This window comes from Nerophis lumbriciformis, linkage group LG28 (genome assembly GCF_033978685.3).
Source record: "Nerophis lumbriciformis linkage group LG28, RoL_Nlum_v2.1, whole genome shotgun sequence".
NCBI lineage: Eukaryota > Metazoa > Chordata > Actinopteri > Syngnathiformes > Syngnathidae > Nerophis > Nerophis lumbriciformis.
Window position 1 is genome coordinate 16,818,909 of NC_084575.2, and position 11,658 is coordinate 16,830,566.

The following is an 11,658-nucleotide window of genomic DNA, read 5'->3' on the forward strand; positions in this document are numbered from 1 at the left end:
TGAACAAGTAGATTAATAATTCATTTTCTACCACTTGTCCTTAATAATTTTGACAAAATAAAAGAATGGAAAATGACACAATGTGTTACTGCATACGTCAGCAGCTAAATTAGTAGCCTTTGTTTGCTTACTTACTAAAAAAAATACTATTTTATTTAAGGACAAACTTGCAATAAGAAACATATGTTTAATGTACCGTAAGATTTTTTTTGTTGAAATAAAGCCAATAATGCCATTTTTTGTGGTCCCCTTTATTTAGAAAAGTACCGAAAAGTATCGAAATAATTTTGGTACCGGTACCAAAATATTGGTATCGGGACAACACTAATAGGTAGTAATCTTAGACATTCTTAATTTGAGTCAAGCAACATTTTTATACTTTCATTGGTAGATTTATTCTATATTAGCATTTATGACGTCGTTTAAAAAAAAATATCTTAACATAATAACTCCAAACTTTACAAAAGCCTAGAGCAGGGGTAGGGAACCTATGGCTCTCGAGCCAGATGTGGCTCTTTTGATGACTGCATCTGGCTCTCAGATAAATCTTAGATGACATTGCTTAACACGATAAGTAATGAATAACTCCGCTGGTAATCAGTGTTAAACATAACATTCAAAATATAAAACATTCCCATGCATTTTAATCCGTTTCTACCGCACTTGTTCAAGAAGTCGCATTAATGTTAAGTATTTTATTTATTAATGTTTAGCTTCAGAATAACAATGTTTGTAAAAATAATTAAAATGTTGGTCTCACTTAAAAATACACGCATTTAGTTCTATGCAGTGTTAAAAAATATTATATGGCTCTCACGGAAATACATTTTAAATTATTTGGCTTTCATGGCTCTCAGCCAAAAAGGTTCCTGACCCCTGGCCTAGAGGGGCCTCCTCCACTTCGACGGTCCCTACACGTATTGGACATGGTTCAATGGCGCCCTCTGCTGGCCAAAGTTAATTAAACGTCATCTAAGAAATTGTATGACAGCGTGACGTAAAATCAGGAATGGTCAAACCTGTGGTCTGCGAATTTTACAAATTGGAGGCCAAAATGACAAACTTCTATAGACAATTCTCACATTGGGGTTTATGAATTTGATAATGTGACACACCAACTTATCTTAGGAGACAATAAAGGTGCGTCTCTTGCTGCTGGGCCTAATGGACAGACATTGAAATCCATCCACTTCATCGAGGGAATCTAAATGCCAAACCTGCTTATTTTTGAAAAATATGACGACAGTTATACGGAGTTTGGTTTTATTGAGAACAATGAAGGAAGACTAAAGTGTGTTTTGTCTTCTTCACCTGCTTGCAATTCAAAATCCATGAAGCCAAGGCCCAATTAACATTTTCACAATATTTACTTTCCTGACAGTAAATTCAATAAAAGGCAGTGAGTTATAATATAATCGTTATGTTTAAGTTGACCCAAATAGATCCACTTTAAAACAAAAGTTGGTCTATTTGAACGATTCCCGTTTTGTTACAGTACTCTGCCAGTTTAAAAATTAAGATGAAAGTACATTTTTCTTTTTTAAAATGTTAATTCCTGAAAGGCGTCCATGGTTTGAGAACCTATGATGTAGATGATATCACAATGTTAAAAAAAACAACTATATTCCAGAGGACCAAAACATCATAATGTTTAATGCTATATGTGCTATGTTTATCTTTAGCATATGGACTAGCACGGCTAATGCTATAATGTGCGGTGCAATAGCGCCACCTGCAGTAAAAAGTGAAACCACTGATGGCAGGGTAAGAGTCAACAGTTCTTTACAGGACAACTGTTAAAAACAAAAAACACATCAAAACACAATTCAGCCAATTAAAAAGGTTACCATGGAAACAGCACAATAGTTTCATCTCAGGTGCGACATGACATTTCTACATCCTGTTGGGGAATAAAATGTTTAGTGTTAAAAAAACAATGACATCAAACAAGTCACAAATGTACTTATTGTTCATTAGTACGCCAGCTGTGACATGGCGATGTAGCGCGTCACACTGGTGGAGGAGCACAAGTCACTTCATTAGGAACACCTGAATGTTTCTATCTGGGTCAATTAGTGTCGTTAACGATGACCACCACCATGTGTTCTTCGTCCGGGCGTGTCGCCCCCCTCTTGGACGCCGGCAGGAATTGCACAGAGAAGTCTCCTGGTGGGAAGGCGTATAACATGGCGCCCGGGCCTCCCTCCTTGGCGGGAGGCAGGCTGACCACGCCAGCAGCCTCCTTGTTGCGCAGGTAGGCCACCAGGTGGCGCAGGAGGCGCACCTGCAGTCCCGCCTCGGGTGCGGAGGCTTGGCGGTCCACAGGTCCTTGGAGGGCGAGCAGGACGGCGTACCCGTCGGGCCGGCCCAGTTTGACGCGACGTGACACCTCGTCCAGACGGCTCTGGTCCATGCGGAGGCGCTGGGCGATCTTTAGCTGCTCTCGGTTGTGCCGCATGACGCCGGAGAAGAAGGACGCTCCGCCCTCCAGCAGGAAGAGCTCGGTGGGGAAGCTGCTGTTCTTCAGAGCGAAGAAGCCGCGCCACGACTTGGACAACATCGTCCGGGCAAACTCGGACAGCGAGCCGGGACACGAGGAGGGTGTGTTGGCTGGGAGGGGCGGAGACGAGGCGTTGGGGGTGCGGTGGTTGTCCAGCTGCTCGCCTGAAGATCGTTTGCTGTGGTGGCGAGTGGGCGGGGACTCTGCTTCTTTGAGGGCGGTGCGACTTGCACCCACGCCACCCTCAGGCGAGTGGTCTCGTGGTTCTGTGGTGGAGTCGGGGGCTCGAACCCGTGCTCGGTCAGGGCTAGCATCAGGCGACACGCGAAGTCTTCCCCTCCCCTTCTCGCGCTCAGTTGATAGACTGCGGCTCCGCCTCCGGCCTCTCCTCTCCTCACGTTCCTTCAGCCAGCGTTCTCGGCTTCGGCTGCGGCTCCGCCCCCCGCCTCTGGTGCTCCTCCCCAAAGCCTCGACTGCGGCCACTCTCCTGTCGAGGCTGCGCGGGGGGCTGGCGACAAAGTCTCTCTCCAGCAGGGTGCGTTCTCGCTCCCTCTGCGAGGGAAGGATGTGGGAGGGCGGGGACAGTCTGGCTCCGCCTCTCAGCTCACGTTCCAAACTGCGATGGCGACCATACGCCTCCCCGAGGAGGTCGTAGGGAGGCAGGAGCTGGACGGGTTGTTGGAAACCGGGAGTGAACGGGCGGGCGGGGCTTTCCTCCACTTTGGCGAAGTCTACCCGCAAGCGGCGCTCGGGTCCGCCAAGAGGAAAGCCCCTCATCTGTGTGCAAGCCGCCTGGGCCGCGTCCAAGCTTTCGTACTGTATGTATGCAAAACTGTCACCCTTCACGTAGTCGATGTTCCTGATGCTCCCAAAGCGGTCAAACTCTCGTGCTAGGGCGGCCAGCGGGTTAGCAGGGCCAAGGCCGCCCACCCAAAGGCGCGTGGTGGGGTTGGCCTTGCCGTAACCGATCTTGATGGGATTGCCGCCAATCAGCCGGCCCTGCATGGCCACCTTGGCCCGGTGGGCCATATCCAAATTCTGGAACTTGACAAAGGCGTAGGCTCCGCCCTGGCCACGTGCCGGACGCTTGATGACTACGTCCTCAATGACGCCGTACTTGTCAAAGCCTCGCCTCAGTTCGACCTCAGTAACGCCGCCGTCCAGGTTCCCGATGAAGAGGTTGCTGGTGGCCCTCTGGTCATCCTCCGGCTTCAAGTCCTCTAGCAGCGGCGCTGGCGGAAAACCATAAGGCCGTCCCCTCTCGTCCAGCATGCCGTAGTAGTCCAGGAGCCTTTCACGGCTAAGACTCTCCAGGGCTAAGTGGCGGGCTCGGAGCTCGCGGAGGGTGAGCATTGGTCCAGGCGGGGATACCGACCTCTGCCGGTACGCCAAGTAAGTGACGTCAGGGGGTGTCACGCTCCGCCTCCTGACGTAGACTGGTTCGATTTTAAGCTGCCTCTCGGCCAAAACCAACCTGGACGACTTGGCGTGCCGGGCCTCCTTCGCATCCTCTGGGTGACGGAAGTTGACATAAGCAATGCGGCCCAGTTCGGGTGTGTGCGACAGTTTGACGCTGACGTCACCAAACTTTTTAAACTCGTGAAAGAGCGCGTCCTCGACGTCCTCATCCGGGACCTGCTGGCCCAGGTTGCTGATAAGCAGCGTCTTGTAGTCCCGCGCCGGCGGCGTTCGGCCCAGCAGGCTGACGTCGTGTCGCGGATGAAGCGTCTTGTCGCGCTCCCTGCTCCGGCTGCGCCGTCGATGTCCGCGGCTATCGGCCAGCAGCAGAGCAAGCGGAGGCGGTGGGGGAAGCTCCTCGCGGCGGCTGCTCTCTCGGCCCCTCTCCCGCAGACGCTTAGCAGCGGCCCTCGACGGACTCTCCCTGGCGGCCTGCCGCTTCATGTCGGTGCGGGGATGGAGCTCCGACTTCGGCGCGGGGGGGAGGGCAGCAGCAGGAATCCTCGCTGGGCAGCGACGTTCGGCGATGTAAGCCCGAACCAGGTTACGAGAAACGGGTTCACTAAAGCGACACGTCCGGCCCGAAGCGCCGACGCTTGTTCAAACATGGAAAAAAGAGCCGAAAGCAACTCGAAAACATGTCAGCGTCAGAGGAGCTACACTGAGGACGCCATCTTGGACAATAGGAATGTGCGCTTTCTCCTTGGAGGCGGAGTCATTGACGACGTCGTGACGTCATGACGCAAGGAGAGTGATAAAAATGTTTTAGCGCTTCTGCAAGATATTTTCAACTTCCTGATATATATATAGAAAATATCTATAATAAAAACCAAATGATTTGGAAGCATTTACATATTTAACAACACTGGATATTTTTATTTCACATATGAACATCATCAGAAATGGAGCAGAGCTTGTAAACGCGTTCCAAATATGTGAGAGAATGCAGGAAGTTGCGCAATGTTCATCTGTGAAACAAACTTGATCAAATAAAAATAAATATCAAAAACATGTAACACATTTTCAGATATAATTCCCCAGTTTCCCAAATAAGAATTAGAATGACAGTGTAAGTGAGGTCAACAGGCTCGGGAACAAATATGCTGCTCTTTAGGAAATTGGAACCGGGACATTTCCGACCTGTGACTAGGAAAAGTGCATTAGAAGTAGGAATGGCACTCTAACTTTAAAGTTGGGTTCCTAAACATTAATTATGTTGTACATGTTTACATTTAAGTCATGCTGGATGTCATCAGTGACTACAAGCCATTGTGTATATAAATTGGTCTGAGTATATCACTATAACCTTTGAAAGCTAGATTTTAGCTGATCGACTTGAATGGAACTCAAATTCTCAAGAAAACGCTTATTGAGGTGGTCAGCCATGTTTGTTCATCCCATCAATCTGAAAGTTAATGATCTCATCAATCTGAAAGCTAATGATGTCATTGACATGGCACGTTCCAGCTTGATTGCCCACTAGTGAGTACTTGTTGAAATACCTTGTCACATTTATTAGAACACTGTAGTTCTATGCCATTACTAGACACTAGAAGTGTTATAAAAGACTTACTTGACGCTAAAATAAGATGGCTAAAGTGATGTCATCGCTTTAATGTCTGAGGTGGTGTTTGTATACATTAAAACAAACTTAAAAAAAACAAAGGTTTTAATGCACATGTAAGTTACAGAATCATGGCAGATGGGCGGCAAACAGCCTGAAGAGGGGTGTGGAGCCACATATACAGCTGACATGTGCACAGTGAACATGAGTCACATGGTCATGAAGACTGGGTAAGACGCACCTGGTCCATGGTCCAATAGGAATAAAGGTGGACTTCCCTCTTCTGAAATACCACCTTAGACTAGTGTGTGTGTGTGTGTGTGTGTGTGTGTGTGTGTGTGTGTGTGTGTGTGAGTGAGTGAGAGAACAGTACACAGTCAATGTGACTTTACAGGTCAGTCCGAGTCCTGGCGGCGGCAGGGGCGTACTTGGGCATCAGCTCGGTGATCTTGCGGATGAAGTCAGACTTTTCGGCGCAGCCTTTGCACGACTCACCCCACTCTTCCAGAATCTTCTTCAGATCTTTCACCCTTAGCTTCTTCAGGTCCACCGAGCTCAGGTCCAGCTGCTTGTCTGGAAGTACAGCATGTACACACACACAATGACATGACATGGAAACACAAGGCAGCGAAACGGGGGCAGGAACTGGAACACACCGTATCGGAGTTCACAAATTTGACTGTCCTTCTTCTTAAGTTTCTCGCAGATTTTGACAACAGGGACGTGGTGGCTGAGCGGCCTGGACACTTCATTGACTATCTTGGTGGCGGCATCGCTGGTTGCCCCAATGTAGTAACACTGTGTACCCACAAACACCACAGATTAGAAGACACTCTTTTCCAGGGGAGATCCGATCGCTGTGATAGTACTTACAAAACGATTTTCTTTGCCTTTGGCATCACTGCAGCTCTTCAGAAGTGCCTTCTCAATGTCGGCACTATTTAAGTTCACTTTTAACTCCTGAAGAGACTGGTAGAACTTTCCAAGAAACGTCACACACACTGAAAAAGAAAATAACATGAAAAATATTGTATTCCTTCTCAAGACATTCTGTCCAAGGTGACACTGAGCTGGAGCTTATCCCAGCTGACTTTGTCCAGCTTGCACTGACTGTGTGGATATATGTAAACAAACACGCTTTCATACCTATGGGACCGTTTAGAAGCTAACATTCATGTTTTTTAGGCCTGTGTGAGAGGAAGGACCACTCCACAGCTAAATGACACGTGATAAACATCAGTGTTTTTCAACCTTTTTTGAGCCAAGGCACATTTTTTGGCGTTGAAAAAATCCGGAGTCACACCACCAGCAGAAGTAATTAAAAAACAAACTCAGTTGACAGTAAAAATCGTCGTAATTGTTTGGTATGACTTTAAACCATACCCAAGCATGCATCAATATAGCTCTTGTCTCAAAGTAGGTGTACTGTCAATACCTGTCACATCACGCTGTGACTTATTTTGAGTCTGTGTTTTGCGCTCCTATTTTAGTGGCTTTTTTTCTTTTTTTGGTATTTTCTTGTAGCAGTTTCATGTCTTCCTTTGAGCGATATTTCCCGCATCTACTTTGTTTTAGCAATCAAATATATTTCAGTTGTTTTATCCTTCTTTGTGGGGACATTGTTGATTGTCATGTCAAGTTCAGATGTACATTGTGGACGCCGTCTTTGCTCCACAGTAAGTCTTTGTTGTCGTCCAGCATTTGTTTTTGTATACTTTGCAGCCAGTTCAGTTTTAGTTTCGTTCTGCATAGCCTTCCCAAGCTTCAATGCCTTTTCTTTGGGGCACTCACCTTTTGTTTATTTTTGTTTTAAGCATTAATTACCTTTTTACCTGCTTGCTGCCTCCCGCTGTTTCCGACATCTACAAAGCAATTAGCTACCGGCTGCCACCTACTGATATGGAAGAGTATTACACGGTTACTCTGCCGAGCTCTAGACAGTACAGACACTCAATAACAACACATAATTTGCAGACTTTCATTACTGGTTTGCAAAAAATATTTTTAACTAGAGATGTCCGATAATGGCTTTTCTGCTGATATCCGATATTCGGATATTGTCCAACTCTTAATTACCGATTCCGATATCAACCGATACCAATATATACAGTCGTGGAATTAACACATTATTATGCCTAATTTTGTTGTGATTCCCCGCTGGATGCATTAAACAATGTAACAAGGTTTTCCAAAATAAATCAACTCAAGTTACGGAAAAAAATGCCAACATGGCACTGCCATATTTATTATTGAAGTCACAAAGTGCATTATTTTTTTTAACATGCCTCAAAACAGCAGCTTGTAATTTGGGACATGCTCACATGAGGAGGTTGAGGTGGGCGGGCTGGGCGGGGGTGTATATTGTAGGATCCCGGAAGAGTTAGTGCTGCAAGGGATTCTGGGTATTTGGTCTGTTGTGTTACGATGCGGATGTTCTCCCGAAATGTGTTTGTCATTCTTGTTTGGTGTGGGTTCACAGTGTGGCGCATATTTGTAACAGTGTTAAAGTTGTTTATACGGCCACCCTCAGTGTGACCTGTATGGCCGTTGACCAAGTATGAATTGCATTCACTTTGTGTGTGTGTGTGTGTGAAAAGCCGTAGGTATTATGTGATTGGGCCGGCACGCAAAGGCAGTGCCTTTAAGGTTTATTGGCGCTCTGTACTTCTCCCTACGTCCGTGTACCACTCCGTACAGCGGCGTTTTAAAAAGTCATACATTTTACTTTTTGAAACCGATACTGATCATTTCCAATATTACATTTTAAAGCATTTATCGGCCGATAATATCTCTATTTTTAACCCAAATATGTGAAATTAGATAATCTCTCACGGCACAGTGGTTGAAAGACACTGATATACATGATCATATTTGAGTTATCATTCCATTTATTACACATGACTTCTCCGTCTAACTCAGCGGTGCTTAACCTGGGTTGGATTCGGTGAGTCGGCCTCGGGGGTTCGGCGGGTCAAGACACGCCCGACTCATCGTGTTAACAAAAACTTCTCCCTGTCGGCGTATTATGGATACCCCCAAACAATGTTCCCTCTAATTTTCCATATGTGTGAGCAAACGCAAAAACTCCTTGAGCATTCGGTGGAGCACATGCACTGTGGTCACACCTGCAGCAAAACCTGTCCCAAACCTGACTAAATAACAAGTTCAATGTTTTTATTATTGTAATCAAATGACAGCAGTCATTTCCATGAGATTATTTTCTAATATAAGTGTTTTGGCCCACTTACAATGACTATAACATATTGTTTTTCATGACCTGGGTACTAGTATCATATGTCTGGGTGGGGGTCCTGATTTGGAAATAATGTGTACCCCTTTCAGATATCGCATTCAGTTCCCACTAAAACATTTACATGTTGCACAATGAGATGTAAACATGGAATCATGTGTCCATTCCTGTAACTTTCCGTTTGTAAAATATATCTTTATTGGTATTTCTTTAATATAATAACATCATCTTATGATTACGGTTCGGGTTCGGTGAATGTGCATATGAAACTGGTGGGGTTCGGTACCTCCAACAAGGTTAAGAACCACTGGTCTAACTACAAAGACAATATGAAACAAACATTATCAGTTACAAGGTTCTAGCCCATGAAAACACACGTTAATCAATCAATAAACCAGAACTTCATCAATGGAAACTCCTTTAGTTTCCATTCAACCAATGATGATTGTGTTTAAGTGAATTAAAAAGCACAACGACGTTTACGTTTGAAGTTATTTCATTGAACGCTGATGTGTTTAAAGTTGCCGAGGCTCGTCGCTGCTAGCAGTCAAACTTACCTTCACATTCTCCTTCTTTCAGCGACTCACTTCTTCCTAGCACCACCGCGAGCAGGAGAGCAGCCGACAAACCGCTTTGACGAAACATTTCCGTCTCTTTAACCCTCGGGTAAAAGAGCCGATGAACAATTTACCTTGTTCGGCCAATTCTACCTCTACCTAATATAGTTTAGCTTAGCTTAGCTTAGCCTACCAACAGTCCAGGCAACTGAGCAACGAGAGCGAGAGACGCCGGTCAGAACAGGCGAACTTCCTGGTGCACGTGACTTCAAACCCGGTATCCCATTGGTTGAAAGGATTGACACTCAGGGCCGCCTCCCACGCACTATGCGCTGATTGGTTGAAGACAAAACGTCTGGGAACAACGTCCAGTTGGCGCGATGTGATTGGTCCAACACTTTGCGCTGTGAAATGACATCAGCGGGACCGTGACGCTTTCATTTGGGTTAAATAATGTAAATGAACTAAAAATATAATTATGACATGACCACAACGTAAAAACTAGTGATCAAAAGTTTACATTCACTTGTAAAGAACATAATGTCATGGCTGTCTTGAGTTTCCAGTCATTTCTACAACTCTTATTTTTTTGTGATAGAATGATTGGAGCACTTGTTGATCACAAAAAACATTCATGAAGTTTGGTTCTTTTATGAATTTGCTATGAGTCTACTGAAAATGTGACCAAATCTGCTGGGTCAAAAGTATACGTACAGCAGTGACGTGCGGTGAGGTTGATGGCTGGTGAGGCACTGACTTCATCACAGTCAGATTTACAAACATATGAACCCTAAAGAGTATCTTATTCACTATTTGATTGGGAGCAGTTAACGGGTTATGTTTAAAAGCTCATACCAGCATTCTTCCTTGCTTGGCACTCAGCATCAAGGGTTGGAATTGGGGGTTAAATCACCAAAAATGATTCCCAGGCGCGGCGCCGTTGCTGCCCACTGCTCCCCTCACCTCCCAGGGCGTGATCAAGGGGATGGGTCAAATGCAGAGGACAAATTTCATTACACCTAGTGTGTGTTTGACAATCATTGGTACTTTAACTTAACTTTAACTTTACACATACAAACTGTAGCACACAAAAAAGCACATTTAATAAAAAAAACTTTATTATGGTCTTACCTTTACTTAGAAATTAAGTCCATGCGCCGCAACTAAAGCCCTCACTTAAACTTTCCACGTGCAAGATTGAATCTATTTAAAAAAGTGTAACCGAGGGTTTATAAATGTCGCATATACTGTATGAAACTACAAAATAACAAACACGGAGGCTCCAGTTTACACGAGGACCACTTTATTTACCTTCTTTCAAAAACCTCCGCAACGTGACATCACTTCCGCTCTTAGCGCCTTCAAAATAAGAGCTCAAGGCATATACTGTATAACAGCGCATAACAGGAACTTAACATCACAAAGAGGAAAGCCCATGAAAATAGGTTACAAAAGTTATTTAATAAGAAGCCAAAAAGTGCAAAAACAAAAATGTTTGTGTTGGAGGAGTTGTGAATTAGGTACACCTGCAGTCTGCAGGTGTATCTAATGTTGTGTCCCTGCAGTCATTCACAACTCCTCCAACACCAACATTATTGTTTTTGCACTTTTTGGCTTCTTATGAAATAATTGTTTTAAATAGATTCAATCTTGCACGTGGAAAGTTTAAGTGTGGGCTTTAGTTGATATAACAATTCTACGGCGGGGGTGCAGGAGGCTAGCCTCAGCCAGTGCGTCTTTTGCAGCCGTTTTATGATCGCTCAGCACAAGAAATACTTTACACACATACAGTTGTTGACAAAATACACTGTACCGTACATTATATACCTCAGCTAACTAAACTATGGAAATGTATAATATAGTTCATATAGCAATACAGTCTCACTGCACAGCAGGCCAGCAGTTAGCCGAGTCATTGCGCAATCCATGTTGCGGCACTGAGTGACGTGCCTCAACTGGCTGCTGTTCACCGCACCGTCTCTTCTCAGTATTTGAACGGCAAATGTGAAAATTCAGCGATTTTGAATAAAAAATAATCTAAAACTGGTGAAGTTAAATGGAAAATAACTTTATAGTATAATCACTGGATACATATAACAATTTAATTATTATTTTTTCTTTCCATGATGACCATTTAAGTTGCTGGCACGGCCGCTCTACCAACCGAGCTATACGCTGTACATCAGTGACGTGCAGTCACTAGAGGCAGGTGAGGCGGGGCCTGGACAAGTCCCCACCTCATTGCTGGGCCAACACAGATAGACAGACAACATTCTCTTATTATTATAATCAAATGACAGCAGTCATTTCCATGAGGTTATTTTCAAAT

At 44.9% G+C, this 11,658-nt stretch overlaps 2 protein-coding genes across 2 annotated transcripts; both read right to left on the reverse strand.

Moving 5' to 3' along the window:
* Window positions 1-1,246: 1,246 nt before the first annotated feature.
* rbm15b (RNA binding motif protein 15B) lies at window positions 1,247-4,676 on the reverse strand. The gene has a single exon (XM_061923765.2). It carries the CDS (start codon window positions 4,400-4,402, stop codon window positions 2,069-2,071), a length of 2,334 nt encoding a protein of 777 aa, XP_061779749.1. The 5' UTR covers window positions 4,403-4,676; the 3' UTR covers window positions 1,247-2,068.
* Window positions 4,677-5,609: 933 nt separating this feature from the next.
* Window positions 5,610-9,584, reverse strand: manf (mesencephalic astrocyte-derived neurotrophic factor). The gene is made up of 4 exons (XM_061923767.2): window positions 9,330-9,584; window positions 6,396-6,523; window positions 6,179-6,320; window positions 5,610-6,095 (listed from the first exon to the last, which is right to left on the reverse strand). The coding sequence occupies exons 1-4, from the start codon at window positions 9,415-9,417 to the stop codon at window positions 5,911-5,913; spliced, it is 543 nt and encodes a 180-aa protein (XP_061779751.1). The 5' UTR covers window positions 9,418-9,584; the 3' UTR covers window positions 5,610-5,910.
* Between the last annotated feature and the right edge of the window lie 2,074 nt (window positions 9,585-11,658).

What these genes read in the sequence shown, in the direction of transcription:
- rbm15b (XM_061923765.2), bottom strand. Translation starts at nt 4,402, where the DNA reads ATGAAGCGGCAGGCCGCCAGGGAGAGTCCGTCGAGGGCCGCTGCTAAG.
- manf (XM_061923767.2), bottom strand. Translation starts at nt 9,417, where the DNA reads ATGTTTCGTCAAAGCGGTTTGTCGGCTGCTCTCCTGCTCGCGGTGGTG. An exon ending in GAAAGAAGGAGAATGTGAAG is followed by an intron (nt 6,524 to 9,329) that starts GTAAGTTTGACT and finishes TTTCTTTTTCAG; the next exon opens with TGTGTGTGACGTTTCTTGGA. An exon ending in AAGGCAAAGAAAATCGTTTT is followed by an intron (nt 6,321 to 6,395) that starts GTAAGTACTATC and finishes GTGGGTACACAG; the next exon opens with TGTTACTACATTGGGGCAAC.